General features: G+C 35.5%; 1 protein-coding gene across 20 annotated transcripts in view; it reads right to left on the minus strand.

The window, feature by feature from the left end:
- ASPH (aspartate beta-hydroxylase) overlaps positions 1–21616 on the minus strand; it is a 107990-nt gene that overhangs the window by 18407 nt on the left and 67967 nt on the right. For all 20 annotated transcript variants that reach the window (XM_085572134.1, XM_085572132.1, XM_031504035.3 and 17 more), the window contains 6 exons: positions 15605–15693; positions 13390–13476; positions 10211–10361; positions 9152–9288; positions 3848–3946; positions 3075–3164 (listed from right to left, as the gene is read on the minus strand). In XM_085572134.1, the coding sequence (XP_085428260.1) occupies positions 3075–3164; positions 3848–3946; positions 9152–9288; positions 10211–10361; positions 13390–13476; positions 15605–15693 (653 nt within the window). The remainder of the gene's footprint in view (positions 1–3074; positions 3165–3847; positions 3947–9151; positions 9289–10210; positions 10362–13389; positions 13477–15604; positions 15694–21616) is intronic.

Genomic DNA, 21616 nt, shown 5'->3' on the forward strand with positions numbered 1-21616 from the left:
AAATAATGATGACTTTGTGGATCTAAAGTGTTAATTATCTAATATTTAAATGCACTTGAGTTTTTTCAAATACTTTTAGCCACACCAAAGCTGATCACATGACAGAAACCTGCTGAAGTTAATAGTGGACCTTTGCTTGTCTTTACTCTCCCTTTACACAACTTGTTTTACTCCTGCATAGCAGCAAAAAAAAAAAAAACAAAAAAAACCAAAAACAAAAACAAAAAAAACCCAACAAAAAACAAAGAAAATGAAACGTATGGAAAGAAAAGATCCAGCATTTCTAGTACGGCAACAAACCATATGCAGAGAGGGCTATACAGAACTGCTGCCTTCCCACCTTGCATTGCTGCCAGAGCTGCAATATTTCAGACAACATAATTTTAAAAAATCCCCTAATAATCAAACAACATTCCCCCACAAAACACCACAAACTAAAAAAAACCAGGACAGCTAAGTAGGGAAATATGAGAACAATAATTCCAGAGCGGAGGGACTGAGGCAGGCAGCAATCCCTGCCTTGAACAGAAACTGGCCAAAGTCCTCATTAAGAGTTTGTAAACTTTCTTCAGGTTTTTGAAAAATGTGGTACTTTGATCTTTATAACTCTCCCAAACTATGGAGCAAAGTCTGCAATACATTGTTGCCCTACAGTATTTATTGGAAGTGCACAAAAGTAGTGTGGATGAACTGAATAACAGCAGATCATATATAAATTGTCATCTTTTTCTCCCTACAGAAGCTCAGTAAAATTATGCATGGGTCAAAAATATAATAAGGTAATACACAAAGGTAATACACTGTATTATATCTTTAAATGTTGATGTTATCTTGTTTAACTGTCTGAAATGGAAGCATTAGGATTTATAACATTTGTTCCTCAAAGTTAAAATACCAGTGAGATGTCAATAGATGGTTCATGTTCTCTGCCTGCACTCAACTGCAATGTCTGGAGTTAGCCCAAATGATAAGGGGAATTAATTATTTGTTTCAGCCCCTGAGTGATGTGAGTATGTGAGTATGAATGTTGCTCTCTTTGAGCCACATCAGCTATTATGACTATGTATAATACAATTAATTTTTATTTATTAGAATAATTGTGCTATGAATATTGCCTTTACCAAGAGGCTGTCTCACTCATCCTTCCCATTCTCAAGACTTTGTGAGAAGCATTCCTTTTCTCATGCAGGTCTTGGCAGTGGAACATGGACAGCTACAACAGTGTAGCTCACCTTTCCAGGACAGAAATTGTTTGAGATGCACTCAGTTTATACATTCTGTGTGAAAAGTGCTTTTGTTCTGTAACAACTTCCACGGTTTTAATTTCTCTTCTCTTTTCTTAAGTCAATATGGCATTTTATCAATTTATAGTTGGAGAAGGCATATTCAATACTCTTCCCCTAACATTTCCCAAGGCCACATTCATAACTCCTAATTTAGCTCTAATAGATGAATATCTCCCTTCAACAAACCTTCAGTGATAGCAATTTCACATTTAACTTAAATATTGATCTGTTTCCCTGATTAAATCTTGAAAATCAGCAAGTCTAGCAAGGTCAGTGAGAAAAATTTAGCTGAACAATGGACTTTCCACTGATAAATTTAGAAGTCTTCTCTATCCCAATAAGCTCATTTGTCATTAATTAAATTTTTTCTTCAGAATATTTGGCCATTAACTCCATAAACATTAACATATAATTATCCTGGGGTTAGAGATGCTGTACATTAATTACATCTATGTGGTATCATTATTTAAACATGTCATTGGGATATTCTAGGCTCAGCAACTCAACCCAGAATGTTCCATGGAAATGTACAGGGATTTGAGAGGAGACAGAGTTAGATAGAGTCTGAAAGCAGACCCTGTGTCTGCATGTGTTTCTAAGTAAAATGAGGTAAACTAATTCTCACTTAAAAATGAACAATTAAAAAAAAAATATCATTGGAAGAATATTGCTGGGAAGGCAATCTAACTTAAAATTTGGATATTACATTCTAGGTCTACTGCATGTATAAAGTATTATAATAAAAGTTCCATGAATTATCAAAAAAAAGGTAACCTGATGAACTAGACTTGAGAAAGATTACATACAGAGGCTTCATCACAGCCCAGTGATGAAGTCTACAGCTCATCCTGGAAAACCACCAACTGACAGGGCCACAGCACTAAAGGGGTCAGTATTTTTTACAATTTTTTAGGTATTAATATTGCACACATTATTAGGTAAATAATTAAAAAGCAGTGATTTTCATGGTTATTTCTACTCTGATTTTTAAAGCTTATTCTCTTTATATTTTTCACCTAGGAATCGGATTTTTTTTTTGCTGTTGTTTATAAATTCGTGCCCATATTTAAGTACATGACTAATCAGAGTCTTCAAAAAAGGTTCTTTGCTCCCCTACCATGACCATAGTGGAAATTCATACATTTAAATTTCACTTCTAAGTATAATTTGATTTCAAATAAACAAAAGAGAAACTCCTATGGTTTCCAGCATCATATGTTTGTTTTTGTTGGCCACTTAACTATACATAGTACAAATTTCTTTTTTCCTGATTGATTTGCTAATTTAGTTATTGAAAAAATTTCATAACTCAGCCCACACATTCAATCCTCTCATGATTCTCTTTTATCTCATACTCACTGGCACTTTTTCCTTGGAAAGAAAGGAAGATTTACAAAACAGTGTTATACAAGAACTTCCATACATGTAATATACATGTAACTGATTCTTTTAACTCTCATTAAAATCTGTGTTGTGATATAAGCAGAAAACAAATTCTAGAAATATTCAAAACCTTTGTAAATTTTTCGTTCCTTGTTTCAAGCAGCCCTATGCCAGCTTCAACATTTTAAGTTAAATCTAAAGCAAGGGATGCTAAGAGATTATATTGTAATGCATACAACAGATTTTTTGCTGTTAGTAATTTTGACCTCTACACGCACATGCTGGATTGTTATTGCAATCAGACTGCTCTTGTTTTTAACGTTAAGCCCATCATTAAATGCTTCTCTGGATTCTGTCACCGCTCAGAGATTTAGATTTTAAAGCAAGAACACGTTAAACGTGTACCTCTTTGTCTCCCATTCTCTGTAATGCATCACCCAGATGAAAATAAAAACGTCCATCATCTGTGCCAGGGTCACCAGACTCCAGTCCTTCCTAAAAATTACATAAATAAGTAAATAAAAATGAAAGGTATAAGAAAACTTCAATAGGACTTCTAAAATACTTCATTTGATTTCTCTAAATAGTCTGTCAAGCCTATGCAAGAGACAGGCTAAGAAATTAGGTAAAAATGTAACCACCATGTAACCTGGAATTTAAGCTGAATGAATACAATATGTCAATAGAAAGTCATTGAGAAATGTTATCAGTTTTCCACAGCCCACAGCCTCTCCCCTCAATCCCTCCAAGACAGAGGTATATTTGGAGATTGATACTTTGTCCTGACCCCCTGTATATAAACATATATACAGCATTTTATAAAGCTGGATCAAGACTTATTTTGTAGTATTTCTTCCCAAACACTCAGAAGTATACACAAGACTTTTCTGGATCTTTCAAGAACTTTAGGTTTGCAGCATACTACCAACCTCAAAAAAATTTGAGGCTCAGAGCTGTTACTTTGGGTCAACCATTAAGAAAACAAAAACTTGATGCTTAATAATTGATGCTTTTCAATGTACAAGTTTGTTCCAGTTCATAAGCAGTGATACACCAATATAATTCCAACAAATAGCTTAAGCAGTGATTTGTAATTAGTACACTTCTAATCTGACACATTTTATACATTCCAATTCTACTGTTTGCTGGTAAAACATTTACTGTGGGTGAAAAAGTACCTGTAGATAAGGTATGCTCTCTGCTATCTTGTTTTCTGCCTTCAGGATGAAGCCATAATGTACTTTGGCAAAACCATCATCTGGAGCCAGACTTAGGACCTGTTTGAGAGGAAATGAATTAAATACACCAGTATGAATATACGCCAAATAACAAACCTGTGTACATAAAACTATTTGGCACTGTCTTCCATTACTGATTCTCAGGTAAACCCTTAGCTTGTTTGTGATTTATTTTCCTCATTCACTTTTGTGCTTTCTCCAGATAAGCCAAACTTCGAAGTCTCAGAAGTAAAATTATTTCAACAGAAATTGCTTTATTTTTCACTTGTCTGTCCTTTTCTACACTTCTCTCTTGAGTTATAACATGCTACTTACAGAATTAAACCCACTATTAACACTGAAGTTACTTATTCCAGGTTGTACTAATCAGAAGAAAGGCATCGACTCTTGAAAAAATCTGCAGCAGAAATAGTTTTAAATTATATAGATTAACTAGTTTTTGCAAGAGAAAGCATGTGAAGCATGACTACAATTTAGAAAGAAGGTGCAATGTAATGCCAGCATTGTGAGATGGGGATGTGCAAACCCTGGAACACCAAGGGTACTCTCACCACAGTGGTGAGCTGGAGCACTCTCTGGAACAGTGTGTACTTTCTGGCCATGAGAAAGAAGGCAATAAAAAGTCTATTGCAGTAGTGACTCAATGTGCTTTTACACTAGAAGGTGATGGAAAAATTATTATTGTGTAGTTTTGTGCTGCACTTCTTGACCAAGAACAAGCATGCTAGATTCAGCTAAAGGATTTTGTACCCTCAACAACATTCAGTTCATATCTGAGTTACAAACTGGCTTAATTTTGCAGAAAAGGGAGACTCATAGGCAAATGTCCAGAGATGGATATTTCATCTTGAAATTTTCAGCTTGTCTTCCATTTGTCATGGTAGACAAAGATTTGTGAGTACAGGGACAGCTGTAGGAAAGGATTGGTGTATGGGGCAGTGTTTCAGGGAAAGGAGCTGAAAAGCTGGCAGCCTGACTTCTGAAACATGCACCCCAACACCAGTCAGATAATTTAAGTGCAACTGGTCTGCCTCAGCTAAGGGCAAAAATTAGAGAGAACGTCTTGACCTACTTTTCAGCTCTGCATTTCTATGGTGTACATATTCAATATAATTTGTGGCTCTATGCAATATAATTACACAGTTAAGTTACACCTCTTCTCTCCTTAAAATAAGGGCAGACAGTCTTATCAGGATAGACCCTCAGTCTGTGAAGATCATCACAGGAGACTGGCAGGCAGAGGAATTACAGAAGCTGATATCCACTGAATGTCTAGACAGGTGCTAAATACAAAACAACAGACAGATGAGCAATTTCTCTTGCCTAAATCCATTTTTTAAGTTACTAAACTTATGCCATGGATAAAATGCCTGCATTCATTATAGTTATTTTCCTCTGCCTTTTCCAGTCCCTGTCTGATATCACTTTTCAATCAAAATAATTACAATCAAAATAATAAGAAATTTTCTGGACCAATTTCTCTCTTTTCTCAAATCTTAAACACACCAACTACATCCAAGGAAAACCAAAAATGATAGCCATGAAGGTACAAAACGTTATGAGTTAAAAATAGCAGCATTTTATATATTTTCACAGAAAATACTTATTACGGAGGAACAAACAATTTGAGAATCTATTGGAAGTCCAGAGTATGAGACATTATTAGGAAAAAGTGCCACAGTAAGGATGAGCTTGATCTCTAGTATAAGACTACACTACCACCTTCTGCATCTTATGCCTTTTGACTACAGCATTCTGTGTATAATTATTTTGATCCAAGAATCTGTACCTGCAGGGTGAAATGAAATGACTGACAGAAATATTTATTAGCCACATAATTTCGTTACAGTTTCTTTAACTATAGGATAAAGCTATCTGATTAATTAAGACAGAATAGAATTTTCTGTACTATGGTTCATTTAAACTATGCCGAGTTGCATTAAGGAATGATCTACATTCAGAGCCCCTAAAGAGAAGCAAAGAGATACAATCAGCAGAAATTACACTGGAAGTATTTAATGTAAATTGTATTACTCTGTTGCTGTTGCTGTGTGCAATATTAATTATGTTTAGAAATAAGTTTTACTAAACTGCTCATAGCCCATTAAATATTAATCATGAACATAGAAATTAACCTCTGGGGCTATCAGAGACTAATTAGCCATGGCAAAGTACTGTGTTAATGTGCATATTCTGGTTTTGGTACCTGAGATAGCTTAATCAGAGCTGGCTTATGCATGTCTCTATAATGCTGCACACATGCCTCAGCATGGAGGCAGAAAAAGAGCTATTAGCTGAGTAGCCAGTCTTACAAAGTTCTCTTTTACTGTATTTTTTATAATCTGTGAATGTTTGAACCAAAAATAGTTCTAATTCTACCAGGACTACTTTTAAAGTTATGTTTTCTTTGAAAATAGAAATAGCTCTGAATTCTACTAAGATTACCCTTAAAATTATGTTTCCATGTCCATAAGTGCAATATTCAAAGGAAAACAATTTAATATTAGAGGCAAAACTGAAATCCTCTCCAGCTGGACACCATTTTCCATCTGTGGTTCAGCAAAAAATTATGGCAAACACAAACTAGAAAACTGTATTTTGGGCAAGTTATACTATACCACACTACAGTTGGAAGCAAAAAACTCTCTTGGTCTGAAGTTCAGTGTTTATACACATTGCTTCTGTAGCTAAAAGAAGAAACACATATTAAAGACTTTTAAAATAGGCTGCTAAGATGTAACAAATTTGCAAAGAAAGATAAGAATTAACTGGCAAATAAGTAAACTGGCTATTAAATGCAAAGCATAACATCTACTAGGATTTCCTGGGCTTCTATTCAGTTCCTTGGAGATGATCCAAGCTTGGGTTAGTCTGGTCTGAAATGGCATGTACTGTGATCCCATGTAGAGAATGTTGCCTGTGCAGGGTTCATCTGGTTGCATGCTTAACACAGAGCAGTAACATTGAATGGAGATTGAAATGTTACAGCAGGAAGTAAAGATTTTGCCCACTAATCTAGCAGCTTCCCAGGAAATGGGAAATTTGGAGTTTAAGTTCCTCTGCAGAGAAGAGTGTTTAACTACTTGGGAATTTTCCTGAGCAGCAGAAACAAATACCACATACACAGGAATTTAGACAACCATGAATAAGGCTAGAGGGAAATCAACAAAAAGCTGAGACTCTAAGTTGAATGAGGTGTATGGTCTCCTGAGGATGTGTACTGACATCTAAGATGCTGTGCTTTCTGCATTAAAGAACACTTGAATAAAATGTATGAACACCCTTACAGTGGGAAACAGGATGTATAACTATTGGAGGTATCTACTTTGCAGCACTGAGTTCATGCTCTTGTCTGTGCTCTCTTAACATTTTTGTATCAAAAGATGATACAAGTGAGAAGGACTTAGTTACAATTCAGCAGTTTCTCAGTTTTTTCAAAAATCATGGGAAGACTAAGACGTGAGGCCCTCAGAACCACTATTCATTTTTCCCCTTTCTCTACCGTGCAGAGAACCCGAGCACCTATGGTAGGAGCTCAAAACCAAGCACTTTCTAAATATGCATTGCAACAGCTGAGCAAAGCACTCCAGAGCAAGCCATGTAGCCCCTAAGCAATCTGCCCAAAATCATCCAAGAAGCCTTCAGCAGAACCAAGAACCAAAGCAGGTATACAAAAGATTCTCCCTGTTTCTTTGGGTATTCTTTCTAAAAATCCTTAGTGTAAATTTATCCTGAATTGCAACAAAAAAAATTACATTATTGTGTTGGAATTCAGCCTGAGTAATACTTAAAATATGGACAAACCCACCATGATTAAAAAAAAAAATCAATCCAAATCTTTAAAAAAAAATTAGTTGTCCTCCTTTTACAATGACAGACGATCACTATGCTCTATTCTGTTTCAGTGCTAGTGAACTGCAAAACAGAGTAATTAAAGATTGGATAAAGAAGAATGGAAAACAATATGTTAAAAGCACACCAGTTGCATATCTGTTCTTCATCAGCCCTGTATATTTCTTCTGAAGTATATAAAATTCAGTATCAAAATAATTATATAGCAAATTCATGACCTTCCTCCGTGTATAAAAATCCCTGTGATTATTGAGAAATTCTAACAATTATGTTGTTTCCCACAAAATAATGAATAATTGCATGGGAAAATCTTGCCTGAAAGGAGTATATTTTTGTTTTCTCAAATTCCTTGCAGCTTGAGTAGCAGACTTGTTTAATAAATTCTATCTTTAAAAGCCAAGATTTCCAATCCTCTGAAAAATTTTGATAGCAAGCCAAAAATTATTGGACAGAAATGTTTTATGGAAGGACCTAAAAAGTAGCCAAGGTAGCAAAGCAAACATTATTCTGGCAACATCTGAGACTACCAGAGGAGCTTGAGGGAAAAAAATGGTATTCCTTGTGTTTGACTTCTGCTTCCAACCATGTGGTTGAACATCCTCCTTCTCTTTGAGAGGCTGTCTCAGATGAGAATTGCTTCAGCCTCCCAGATGTGGGGGGATGGAAAATTGGGCCTTTATTCTCAGGAGGTGGCACTAATCCTGCTGATCCCTTCCCAGCCTCCATAACCAGACAATCAGCAAGCCTGTCCTACACAAGCACCACAAGTGTGCCAATATCAACAGGACCATTCCTGGTCAGGTGTGATGATTTGTGCTCTACCAATGATGTCAGATTCCACATCTGTCAGAGAGTTTCCAGATGTTAACAGGGTTTCTAGATCACAGGAAGAGAGTGGCCTTTCCTGGCAGTGAATTTTCTCCAACCAGATAACCACAGTATAAGACAGAAATATAAATTCAATTAATTGTCCACACTACAAACATAATGAAATATAAACAGATTTTAAGCTGCTTATAAAAAGATGAACAAAACTAAGGTTAAATAACTTTGTGAGTACTGATCTACTTGATTACATAGTTAGATTCTGTTCCTGTAAAAAAACTTACTTCTGCTTTCCTTATCTTGAAGATTGGTTATCTTTTTTTTAGAATGCGTTATATGTTACATACATCACACCTAGATGTGTTGTCAATATATTCCAAACCTGACTACCAGAAAGTAGAGATTTCTTATTATTAAGCATGTGGAAATAATCTGCATTCCTGTCAATGAGGAAAATCTTAGCATGACAGTATCAGAAAATAGAAATTAAAATTAGAAGAATGGAATGGAATGGAATGGAATGGAATGGAATGGAATGGAATGGAATGGAATGGAATGGAAACTCACCTCTTCATATACTTTCTTAGCATTGCTGTTATCTCCTATCAAGAGGTAACCAACACCAAGGTCATTCTTGAATGAAGTCTCACTGGGAAACAGCTGAACTAATTTCTGTAGAGTAACCAGGGAACCCCTCATGCGACCTGATTTGATTGAACAAGGCTTAATTACAAGCACAGATATAAGAAACAGTAGCAAGACAACATCTAATGAAACACAAATCAGAGGCAAGTGGTCCACTTTCACTGACAATCAAGAAGGAAAACCTGGAAAAACTTGTGCAGACAGGAGCACATTCGGCTGCCTGGCTGTCACTATGGGTGTACCAGGAATATCTCAGAGAATCACTGAGATACTGCAATCACGCAGTGTTAGGGCAGCCTCTTGTGGAGAACCTTTCACAGTGCAGAAATAACATTATTTAAGTTTTAGTTGCTCAATCATACACAGATTTATTTTAGTTGCTCAATCATACACAGATAGCAAAGCACTGGACAAAACTAAGTAAACATATATTAATAAATTTCACCTTAATTAAGTAAATTCAATTAATTTCTAGTGTTAAGTAATAGTTCTACTCTATCTCTGTTATGAAGTCTATCATGCTTTGTGTGCTTAAAATTGAGTATGTTCTTAGACTTCCTAAATGAGGTCATGCTAAGGAAAAGTAAGATCAAAACAACTTGATATTAAAAATTCAACCCATGGGAACAGAACCCTTGATTTTGCCTCATATTCTAATCATCAATTCTCATACATCACAGAATTGAGATCTAAAACTAGAATCTCAACCAAAATCTTGGGGCTCTTCTCCTCATATTTAATTCCATTCTTCTCTACGTTTATCAAAAGTTTATTCTAAGTATGCTTACTCTTCTTACGCCAGAAATTTCCTCTTTTCACTAGAAAAAAATTAAGTAATGTAAAAATGTTTTTAATTTAAAATACTAGGAAGACAAGTCCAACCAAAAATTCAATGGAATTGTCACCTTAAAATCCTTAGTGATATCTTGAAATCCTTGTGCAGACAACTTCTGTAAATTTTATAGCATCCTCAAAACTTACCAAGGAACTGCTGCCTGTCTGCCTCTCGCTTCAAGCTCAGTTTTATCAGGTCTGAAGGGACGTTTGGCAGACTAACCACCTCATCATAGGTGTTGATAGCTTGTTGCAGCATCTCATTGCTTCTCATTTTCTCAGCTAAGTCATCTTCAGACTAGAAAGAATAATACAACCATTATTAGAACACCTAATAATCTGTTAGGCTTAAAGCCAACTATTTTCTTACCAGGAAAACTTATGCTGTGTGTTGTGTTTTATGGGAAAGCAGACTAGAATTACCATTAAATCCTTTTACCTACAAACTATTTGAAAGGAGAAATATGAAAAAATTTGCACCAAAAACATATATTAACACAGATTTTTGCTTAATATTTGTAGAATTCATAATTCCTACTTTCAAAAGCAGATGGATCAATCTGTTTTAATAACACAGAAGAAATGCAAAATTTTGTCTATGGACTATTTGCATACTAAGCCTCACTCTGGAAGCAATACACCAACAGACTTTTCATCTATTCTGACACATCTATTTACACTCTTTATTGCAAAATTAATTAGGAATTGCCTTATGCCTTGCATACATTAATAGAATATGTACTATACAACTCCTTCAAAACTTAAATTTGTTCATCAAATTCAGAAGCAGACCAAAGCATCTATGACCTCTCTACAGTTAAATTACAACTGCAGTGAATCTAACAGAAGTTATGACTGATCTCACCTGTGGTAAGGCATGTTCATACTCAGCTTCCATAGCTGAAAAAGACTATGTCTCAAATGCAGAATTTTTAAAGGCTTACTTTGAATTGTTTATACAAATGCATGCATTTTTATGTGTTTAACTCATTCTTCTCAAATACTTCTGTATTTATTGTCTTACGTTCTTTCTTAAGAACCACAGCAGATGTAACACAAGCATGATGGTGCAGAAGCTACTGTTGGACTATTTAAATTCACTGTTGCATCAAAGACACACATTAAATGAAATTGCTTCAGCTGTATTATCTGTATATGTTACAGCAAGTATCTGAAATCTTTTTGCAATTTTGTCCTTTAATTTTTCCTTGAGTTGCTTTAAAACTTAGTATTGGAAATACCAAAAAATATGGTTACTCAGTCAAACAGTTCATCAAGCAGCTTTCAGAGACAACTTCAGAAATTAGTTTTAAGCAATAATTTATTTTTTCTGATGTACATTCACTAGGAAATTTATTTCTCCTTTTTTCAAAGGAATTGCAGGGCAAAGAATATTAAAGATATATAACAAAGAAGGAAAAATTGTCAGCATAAAATCTGCACAGCTACACCAGTATAAATCATATAAGGAGGTTAAAAACCTATCCATTCTTCTTTTCAGCTGTAAAAAAGTTAATGAATTCTGCAGAGTATAATTTTATCTGGCTCAAATGTAATTCTGACAGCAAATAAAGAATTGCTCATATTTCTGAAAAACACACCAACACTGAAATATTTTAGATTTTTGGGAAAACAGTTGCCTTTTAAAACCATTAAAAGATCCAGAAAAAAATCAATCCTCATGTCTTATTAAAAATCAAATCTACAAAATGAGCATGTAATGTTGGTTCATGCTTCAAAGAAAAGGAGAAGTACACTTTTGTGATGAATTCTTGACCTTCTTTACCTTTAACCTTCAGGGCCTTTGACCTTATCTTTTGCAGTTTTCCTTCTAGTTAGTGATGAGAAATAGCAAATTTAAATGAATTTTGTTGGTATGAATATGCATTTAAAATAATACCGTGTTACAATGCAAATCTTAAAAATAATTCATCTGTCTGAAGCTTATGGTTTTCCTTTTCCTTCAAACAGCTTGAATTTACACATACTGGGTCCAATAAAATTACCATTGATAATTAATACGACTGTTCAGTAAAATGAGTAGTATGAACCTTCAAAGGCAACAGAAAATGTATTTATCGTTGTTTTTACACACTCACAGAAAATGCACCTAATTATTTATTCAGATCTTGGTCTGTATTGACCTTTCATGAATTACTAAAGTAGTAGTAGGCAAGTATAAATTGCTGTAAATGGAGAAATGAAGTTGGGTCACTGAGATGGGAATTTTGAATGAGAATAAATTTCACAACTGGCTGCAGTGATCTACCCTTCTCCCTAAAGCCATTCAGGAGGAGGGAAGCATATCGAGTAGATTTGTATAAACTGGTAAATATTAAAAGTGTAACTTAACAAAGGTAAGTTCATTACGTGTATGAACAAAGTGGTCTCCTACTGTAAAGAGGAAAAGAGTTCAGCAAACTGTCACCACAGAGAGCAGGGAAGCATTTGGTCTGCTCTATATCAAGTGCTTGTGTGATAGATTTTTGGATAATCACAGCTTTGATTTTAGCATGGCCAGTTTTATTATTAACCGAGTGGAAACTGGTCGTGACTCCAAGGTCCTCATCAATTGTCTAACAGCACCATTCCTTCCTGCAGTGAGGGCTTCACTTTGTTATCCTGATTAACATGAGTCCAAGGAGTCTTTTATTACTCCTAGTGCAGCAGGATTATCCTACTATTATTCCCTTTTGAGACATCTCAACACAGCCTAAAAGTATTATAAATGCAGAGATTATTTTCTGATGCCTTCTGGGTTTTATTTGGTTTTTTTAACTTTTTTTTTTTTTGAAGGGAAACACCTGAAACAACTCACTCTACAAGTAAAGCTAATTAAGCCTCATCACTCAAGAATTTGTGTTCTTTATCCTTTAACTCTTTCTGTCTTAAAACTCCAAATCCTCTTCTCTGTTCCCACTAGAGCAAGAAGCAGCATTTATCCCAGGCTGACAGTCATGTTGGTTTCCCAGCTATAGCAAATAGGATGTAACAGGTAGGTTCTGCATGTTGTGACTGCAGTATTAGCTGGTATTTATCTCATTCACCTGACAGTTCTCCTGAGATCTACAGGATGTACCATATATATATATTTTTTTTTTGTTATTTACAATACGTCCCACTGAAGTTCCACAAAAGCTGCCAAAACAACTGGGGAAGGACAATTGACTGAAGAGATACATATGAAAGATCACATGATTCTTTTTTCACCTAGAAAACCAGCATAAATTTATAAATTAGTTCCAACTGGTGTTTATAACTCTATTGGTAAAACAAAATGTTTAGTTTAGCTTTTTTCAACACCTATTATTTCTTTTTCTAAGTACCTGTGCTTTCCCGTATCTTGCTCGAGGACTTTGTGGATATTGATTCACTAACACTTCAAAGGCCTTTAGGGCTTCTTCAACTTTCCCCTGAAAAGCAGAGACATTTATCAGTAATTCTATCTAATAAAAATGCTGAAGGATGCAGGACCTAAAAACACATTTGTTTTTTAATTAAAGAACAAACACAAAACAATGCAGACTGAATCAACAGCTTTCACTCATATACTCAGCTTTTCCATACTTCTTGGGATTGTCATTATTTATGAAAACATATATAATATATATATAATATAAAATATAATATATATAATATTATATTATATATAATATAGAATATAGAATATAGAATATAGAATATAGAATATATGTATATATAATATAGAAGATAATATATATAATTCTCATGGTGAAAATTAATAACTTGTTTTTTCATACTTTACTCACTTTCCCTTGTTCACTGGATAAAATGCTGAGATGAAAATAACCTGACTGTATACAAAAGTAAAGACTCCAATAACAAATTTCAGACCAGAAATCTTGCTAATAAAAAAATTCAGAGCAGAAATAATAGAGTACAGCAAGAAAATTCTGGAGACAGGTGGAAATTTTCCCTCTGCATACCTCTCATGATGAACACTATCATAACTGCAGTTCTTCTAAGGGAAATACTGTAGACTTAATCACAGTGTATTGCTGTTTCCAATTTCTTTGCATGACCATGTCCCTCAGGACATGTCACACAAGTCTAAATGTGACTGTGGTATTCTCCTGATGGATGTTGATCCCATGATGGACACTGACTAGAGAGTACAGGTGGAAGTTGAGAAGAACCAGCCCCACTGTCAAACAGGTGCTAAGCACTGCTTGACAACATTTGTCAATAGACCTTGCTGCCACTCCCACCTTATTACAGCTTTATGAGTTATATGTGTATAAATTATACACAACTGCCTTGTTATCTTCAAATATTATACATGTCTGATTTGCTCCTAAATTTATCCTGCTTCCTACATGACATGTATAGCTATCTGTAACTTATCAAGAAATACAGTAGGGAAAGAGAGTCAACAAACTGACCCTACAGATTCATCAAATGTGTCTATTACGCCTATTTCTGATTAACCAATTGCTTAAGTAACAGAAGCATGAACATTTTTGGTTTTGTATTCTAAATGTAAAGGAGGCTTCTAGTGAGGAACAGCAGCAGTGGCAGCCAGAGCCACTATGCAAGAGCCCTCCAGCCCCATCACAGACCTACCAGAACTCTGGGGCTGCACAGATGGCAAGGTAAAGTCAAAACTGCACAGTATGTCCTGAAAATCAGGAATAATCCTGCACATGCAATGACCTAATTGGTTTTTATTTTCCTGTACTGAAAATATTATATCTCACTGCTCATCCACCTCAAATCTAAGGTACAGCACAGACCTGCAGTTGTTCTTTATGTGCTAGGAATGTCTGCCATATCAGAGTTTTAACAAGAAATTCAAAGGACTTGAAGTCCCTCATTTTTAACAGCCACAATCTTGCTTCACTACTTAATCTCACATCTGGAAAAGGGATATCTCTGCAAAGATATTATTTTCTGAAATATTCAAATGAAAGTATAAAATTGGAAGCTATAAGGGGAGATGACTGAAGAGCTTGGGGAGATTTTTGTTTCTTTTACATGGTCGAATTATTAAATTCAGAACTACCCAAACTGAATGATTGATGTTAAGGCCATGCTGCCCCTGGTGAGAAGCAGGAACATCTGTTTCATCCTCTAAGCAGCTGTACAAGAGCCTAGGTGCTCCTAGGACACAGAATCTCAACAGAAACAACACCTGCTTCGGTGATCTGCACCTAATGCTCACGAGGCATCAGAAACTCACTGAGAGATCCCTGCGCACAGACTCAACTTCAGCAGTCAAGTGGACAAGAGTGATAGGACAGAACTAACCCTGTTTGATGTGATCCATTTAAGCAGAAATTCAATGATTATGCTATCTATCTTCAAGGTAAACAAACACATATGAACAAACATATACTTATAACTTTAAAAAATGTAAGACAAACTATCTAGCAGAAATTAAACATGAAGGACAAATATGCACTGACTATTTCAAAAGTTTAATTTCACAAAAAGCAATCTAAAATTCATTCTCCCTTTTTACAAGTATTTATCAATTTTTGTCCACTGTGTACAATCCTGAGTGAAACATTCAAAACTTACTTTTTTACGTAGTTTTTCTGCAGCATCTAGTTCAGCTTTAATGGTCTTATCAAACTTGTTTAAGAGCTTTGGCTTCTTCTTCTTTTTAGCTAGAAGATTTAACAAATAGACAGCTTATTACTTCTTTCATATTTCAATTGCCTGGAGTAACACTTAGCTAGGAACTGTGCTGGCAAAGTGCATCATTTTCAAGTAAGGCAGTTTCAAATTACACTGAAAAGAAACTAATTTCTTACTTATTACAATCACAATCTCCTATATGAAAAAGCAAACTTCAGTCATTCGAATAGAGTAACTTGGCAGTTAAGAGAAAGCATTTTTCATCACACTACAGTCAAGAATTTTTGTTTTCCAAATGTTCAACTGATATGAAAGAGCAAAGGGAACTGTTATTTTTCCACATTTATATGGTATCATGAAAAATATGATCATCAGGGCACACTAGCAATTTCTAAAAGTTGTGACTATATGCTTTGCCTAGAGCAATTACTGAGACCGCATCTGGAGTGCTGTGTCAGTTCTGAGCTCCTCGGGACAAGAGACAAGGGAACCCCTGGAGTGGGTCCAGTGGAGGGCAATAAAGATGGATGATTAAGGGACTGGAGCATCTCTCTTATGAGGAAAGGCTGAGGAAGTTGGGCCTGTTCAGCCTTGAGAAGAAATAACTGAGATTTATACATCAATTGATTTATACATCAATGTGTATAAGTATCTTAAAAGTAGGTGATAAGAGGATAGAGTCAGGCTCTTCTCAGTGCTGCCAAGCAATGGGACAAGAGGCAACAGGGAGAAATTAATTCATAGGAAGTTCCACCTGAACATAAGGAAGAACTTTACTGTGCAGATCACCAAGCTTACCAATCTGTCACTGATGTCAGTCTTTCTCTGTCTTATTTATTATCCTCCATTTCATAGGAAATCAATGTCTTTCCTGCCTTTTCATGCATTTAATGACAATAATGGTTAAGAAGCACACAGCACTGGCTATCTTCCAAGTGTTCACATCCCCTGAATCCAGTAAAATTCACATGAACAGCTCTTATTTCAAGTGCAAGGATCCCTCCACTCCAAACCTTCAGTCCACAGTGACTGACAGGTGTGGTGAGAAGTTTCTCACATAATGTCTTTGGGCCTGAAAATAACAACCCATAACATGAAAAAGGTTTGTTGGGTTTTGTGTTTGCTTTTTTTTTTTTCTTTTTAAAAAATATGCCAGCTCAATTTTTCAAGAAATCATTGCTATTTCTAAGGCTTGGCTTGCTTCACAGCAGGAGTGGAAGAACACAGAAACATCACCCTAAGGAACCAATGAAAGCAAGTAACCCTGAGGATCTTTTAGGTTTATTTTGCTCTTAGCTGCCATGTGAAACTGTCCTTTGCTGTTAGCAAGAAAACTGAGGCATGTCAGTTCCTCTGGGTATAGTATCAGGGGAGCTTCCAATAGGATATTGCCACTAAACACTTGGTTTAGTTTCTGTTCTCTAAGTAACATAAACTGCAATTAAAATGTGAGTTCGCATGAACAAATATATTTAAGGTCAGCCAGCTGCACAGGAGCTGTATTTCAGTGAGACACAACAGGTATGTCTCAGCTTTTTAGCTTTGAGCATGCATAGAAAGACAGAGTTATTTGGTCCTTCTCAAACCTCAAACTCTGTCAGCATGGCAACAGTGAAGCTCCTTTGAGGCAAAGGAAAGAAGCTCTCCCACCAATCAAGAAACTCCCACTGCCCTCCCATTGTGACACTCTCTGCAGTTCATTTAAGTTTACAAGTACTGAGAAACAGCTCAGAAAAAAAAAGTAAATGAAAAAAGTAAATTCAAATCTTACACGTCTGTGGCACAAAGATACAATATCTTCATGTCCAACTTGGGTGATGTGTTCGAAGAACCTATTTAATACCCTCCATTACAGAAAAAGAATTACTATCTTCCTATTTTCAGTACAATTATATATCAGCCCTAGAACAGCAGGAGATCAATATAAAAAGCTGGAAAGGAGTTGTTAACATAAATATTATTCATCTTCTAGGCACCAATATAACACAGTAAACACTATATAACGAGCAAACATTTCCAACTCCCATTCTATTCCTGTGTCAAAGGATTCACCAGGGAGCTTTCAGTGTAAGCATCAAGCATTCCTCTATATTAACCAGATAGCCTGCTATCTCCCTGCAGGGGTATTTTAATAAATTATCCATTGCTTTCTTCTAGTGCAATAATCCTTTAGCAGATGTGACCCAATATATTAAATTCAATGATACAAAGAAGTTAACTTATCTGTTTTCAGAGGAAAATATATGTAATTTTTCTTCAGTGACAAATTTCACCATGACACTGAGATTGTACATGATCGTACAACTGCTTGCTTCAGTTTGTGGTCCAAATCAGGTTGGGCATTAAAATGTTAATAATCCTTTTATATATTGTACTGTGGACTTTCACGAATACTACTGGGGATTTTCAATAACAGCCTTGGGGAATAGGCTTTCTATCTAGAACTGCTGTCATAGGATTTCTGAAGACTTCCTTACGAGAAAACAGTTTCCACTGAAAAAGCAGCAAGCTTGGAAGAAGTCTTACAAAAAACTCTATGCTAGTTCTTGTGCTGGAGACAAAACAATTACCAGTGATGACAAGCAAACTCATATCTCACCAAGATACAGAATTTAAAAAAAAAATCAAAGTAGCAATGTATTAAAATGAATTACAATAAATGTACAGTAAACTTAATAGCCTGTCATATCATCCAGTGAAATTTGATAAAATATTTCATATAACTGTTTTGGCATATGAAAACTAAAATACCAGGCATATTTTGGTTTTATGTTGGAAAGCACCTTGTCATCACCAAAAACAGTGACAGTCTTACTTCTACAAGGGACAGAGAAATTATTTTTGAATAATGGACACATTGTTGGATACTCTTCAGACTACAAGAGAATCACATCAAAATTAAGGAAAAGTAACCAAATTAATAAGCATAATTGAATCACTCTTGAAGATTAGTTTAAAAATATTTTCCCTTTAATTGGAGTGGGGAGGGGAGTAAGAAGTAAGTAATAAGTAAGAACAAAGGATAAAAAGGCAGTAATAAAGAATTTGCCATGGGAAGATGGGTACACACTACACTGTAAAACATAGCCACAGAGATGAAAAGAATAAATTATTTTCCGTATCATCATAGTTAGGATAAGGAAGAGAAGGCTTGAAATGGCTGTAACAGAAAGTTTGTCTTGAACATCTGGAACTACTATCTCTGAGCAAGCACAGTAGAACAGGTTGCTGAGGGCAATTGTGGAATGCTAATTACTGAAAATTTTGTTTATCTGAGATAACAAGATGTGTAAGCATCTGTCAAGAACAATGCACACAGCTGATAAGGCCTTCAGTCAACCAAAGAGACAAAGTAAGTTTTAGGGTCCCATTTAGTCATATGTTCTACAATTTCTGTAATATACTATTATATGTCAATGTGCTTTAGTGCCAACACTGTAATTACACAAGTAACTTTCACTCTCTCATTTGACAATCAAAGAAATCCTCACAGGATCTCACTGTGCCAGTCATCACAGCAGCTGAGATTCCTCCTAGCCCAATGCTAGCAATAGAATATTGAAGTTCCAAAATCTTTCTCATTGCAAAATTTCACCTCAGTGCTATAATTCCAGAAAAGCCATAAGTGATTAAAAACAGTCTTGTGATAGAAAGCAATCTCAATTACCACTGTTCTTATTAGCTTTTTCAGTAAAAATAAAATACGAATACAATTCAAAGAATCAAGGTCTCTGATCTTCATCTGAAACAGGTCGTTTTACCTTAAGAAACCATCCAAACATCATCAGAAAAACAATTTTGCAAACTGTTGATTTATTCACCGAATTTTATTTCTTGATACTTGATAACTTTTAATGTGAAAAGCTGCCTGAAGCTATAATAATCAAGAAGTTAAAACTTTCTCTAGAATTTCTAGACAAATGTCCTCACATGATCAAATGTCTGCAAATTCTTGTGCAACTGACCAGAAAACCCAAGGTTGGAAATTGGTACAAAACACCAAGTAGACAATTATGTTAAGGCAGTTACATGGAAACAATGAAAACAAAAAGAGATAACTAGTACATGGCAAAAAAAGTTGATTACATATGACCCTAAGTCCAAAGCAATAACAAAAAAACTGATAGATATGTCACAAATAACTAGTAATACCACTTCTAAAATGGAGCAAATGAATCCTCTCTAGCTTCCAGAGAAGTGGGAATTGTTGTGCATATGAAATCTCTCCATTTCATCTTTTCATCTGAAATATAACACCATCATCCAGGCTAAGGAAAACCTCATTCTCCTGAAAGAGAAGACACTGATGTCCTGTCTGATTAGATATCAGTCTAGTAAATCAAAACAGCTAACATTAGCCAGAATTGGACAAAAATATTGAATGCTATCATGCAATCATGATTGCCTTTCACAATTAACACACTTCTTACCCTAGAGAGATTGATTTTAACAGATAGCAAATTTAAGTGGGTGAAGAAGGATTTTCTACACTGTAAAGGCTTCAACTTGCTGTTTCCTGAGAAGATAATTTAAAAGATAGGGTATCTTTACCACAACACATAGCATGAATTATTTTGTCCTTGCTGCTATACTCTGAGCCTCTGATGCATGTACAGTTTTCTTCCTGAGTAAAGTAAGTAGGAGATAACATCATGCTGCTATTAACACTTCCAGAGCAATTACTGTTTGTATCTAAAAACAAGTATGCACTTCCATACATTTAGTACAAACCATCTCTCACTCCTATGCCTTGTAAAATATTGGGAGCAGATATTCTACAACTCTATGATTTTATTCTAACCCAACAGACATGCCAGGAAGGACACCTCAAACAGAGAGCTTTTAGCTGATGTGCAGCCACGACCAGGAGTAAATTTCAACTGGGACTACCTCAGGCAGTTTTCCACTTGCTGCTCTTTTCTCCCCCTCCCCCTTGCTCTCAGTACTAATGATTCCCTTCCTAAGCCTTCTGCTCCCTTTCTTATGTTCAGAGCCTAGGAAAATTGGTGGGATGGGAAGGCAGGCTTACCTCCAGTGCTGGAGCTGACATTTGGAACCTGGTCTGTTCACTGAGAGCAATGAGTGACAGCCTGGCTGGTCTGACTTGGACTTGCCTTTCACAAAGAATAAACGGTTTTGCTTCAGTCTTTGGAAACGAATGCTCTAAGATTTACAGTCAATTGAGAGGGGCCTGCTCTGTGATTATGAGAGTCCAAATTACATATTAACATAAGTATTTCTTGTTAAACTTGTCTTTAATGAAATTTCTAGGTCCTCAGAAATAGTGAGACAATAAGATTACAATCCCTCTGTGGACTTGAGGGAAAAAACATGAGGATGGAAAGGTATTACTCCCTATCTAACAAACCACCTTGTAAATGTGGTTTGGATCTTATAATTAGATTTTTTTATTCACTCATTGATTCATTCATACTGTCATTATGATGTTAAGGGAGCATTCCTGGTGGCTTCCTTGATATTGCATCTGCTATTACTTGCATGCAAAACAGAGAGGAGTTAGGACTCCAGTTTTAATTACATCTGTAAGATATAAGTGATTCAAGATAAAGGTTGGTCTTTACCTTGAGGATGCATGGTCCCCAGTTTCTGATTTGAAAAGTACACTGGAACAATCCTACTCCATTGACTGTATGTTGTGCTTACTGCTATCCAGAAAATTGAATGACCCCAATGCAGGAGTTGGACAAAATAGCCTTTAAAGGTCCTTTGCAACCCAAACTGTTCTATTATTTTATGACTTGAGTCTTAAATGAAATTTTAATAGAAGTTATAATTATTTAATTATAGAGGCTATAACTATATCGTTATGTCTCCTTATGTTATGCCATCCCTAAAGTTAATCTGAAATAAAACCCCCTTCATGTGATGCAGTCTCATAAATAATTTGCAGCAAAGGTTCCTCCTGTCAGTTCTCGGTCTTAAACTTTCAAA

The sequence above is a fragment of the Lonchura striata genome, chromosome 2, assembly GCF_050655825.1.
Source record: "Lonchura striata isolate lonStrDom1 chromosome 2, ASM5065582v1, whole genome shotgun sequence".
NCBI classification, from domain to species: domain Eukaryota; kingdom Metazoa; phylum Chordata; class Aves; order Passeriformes; family Estrildidae; genus Lonchura; species Lonchura striata.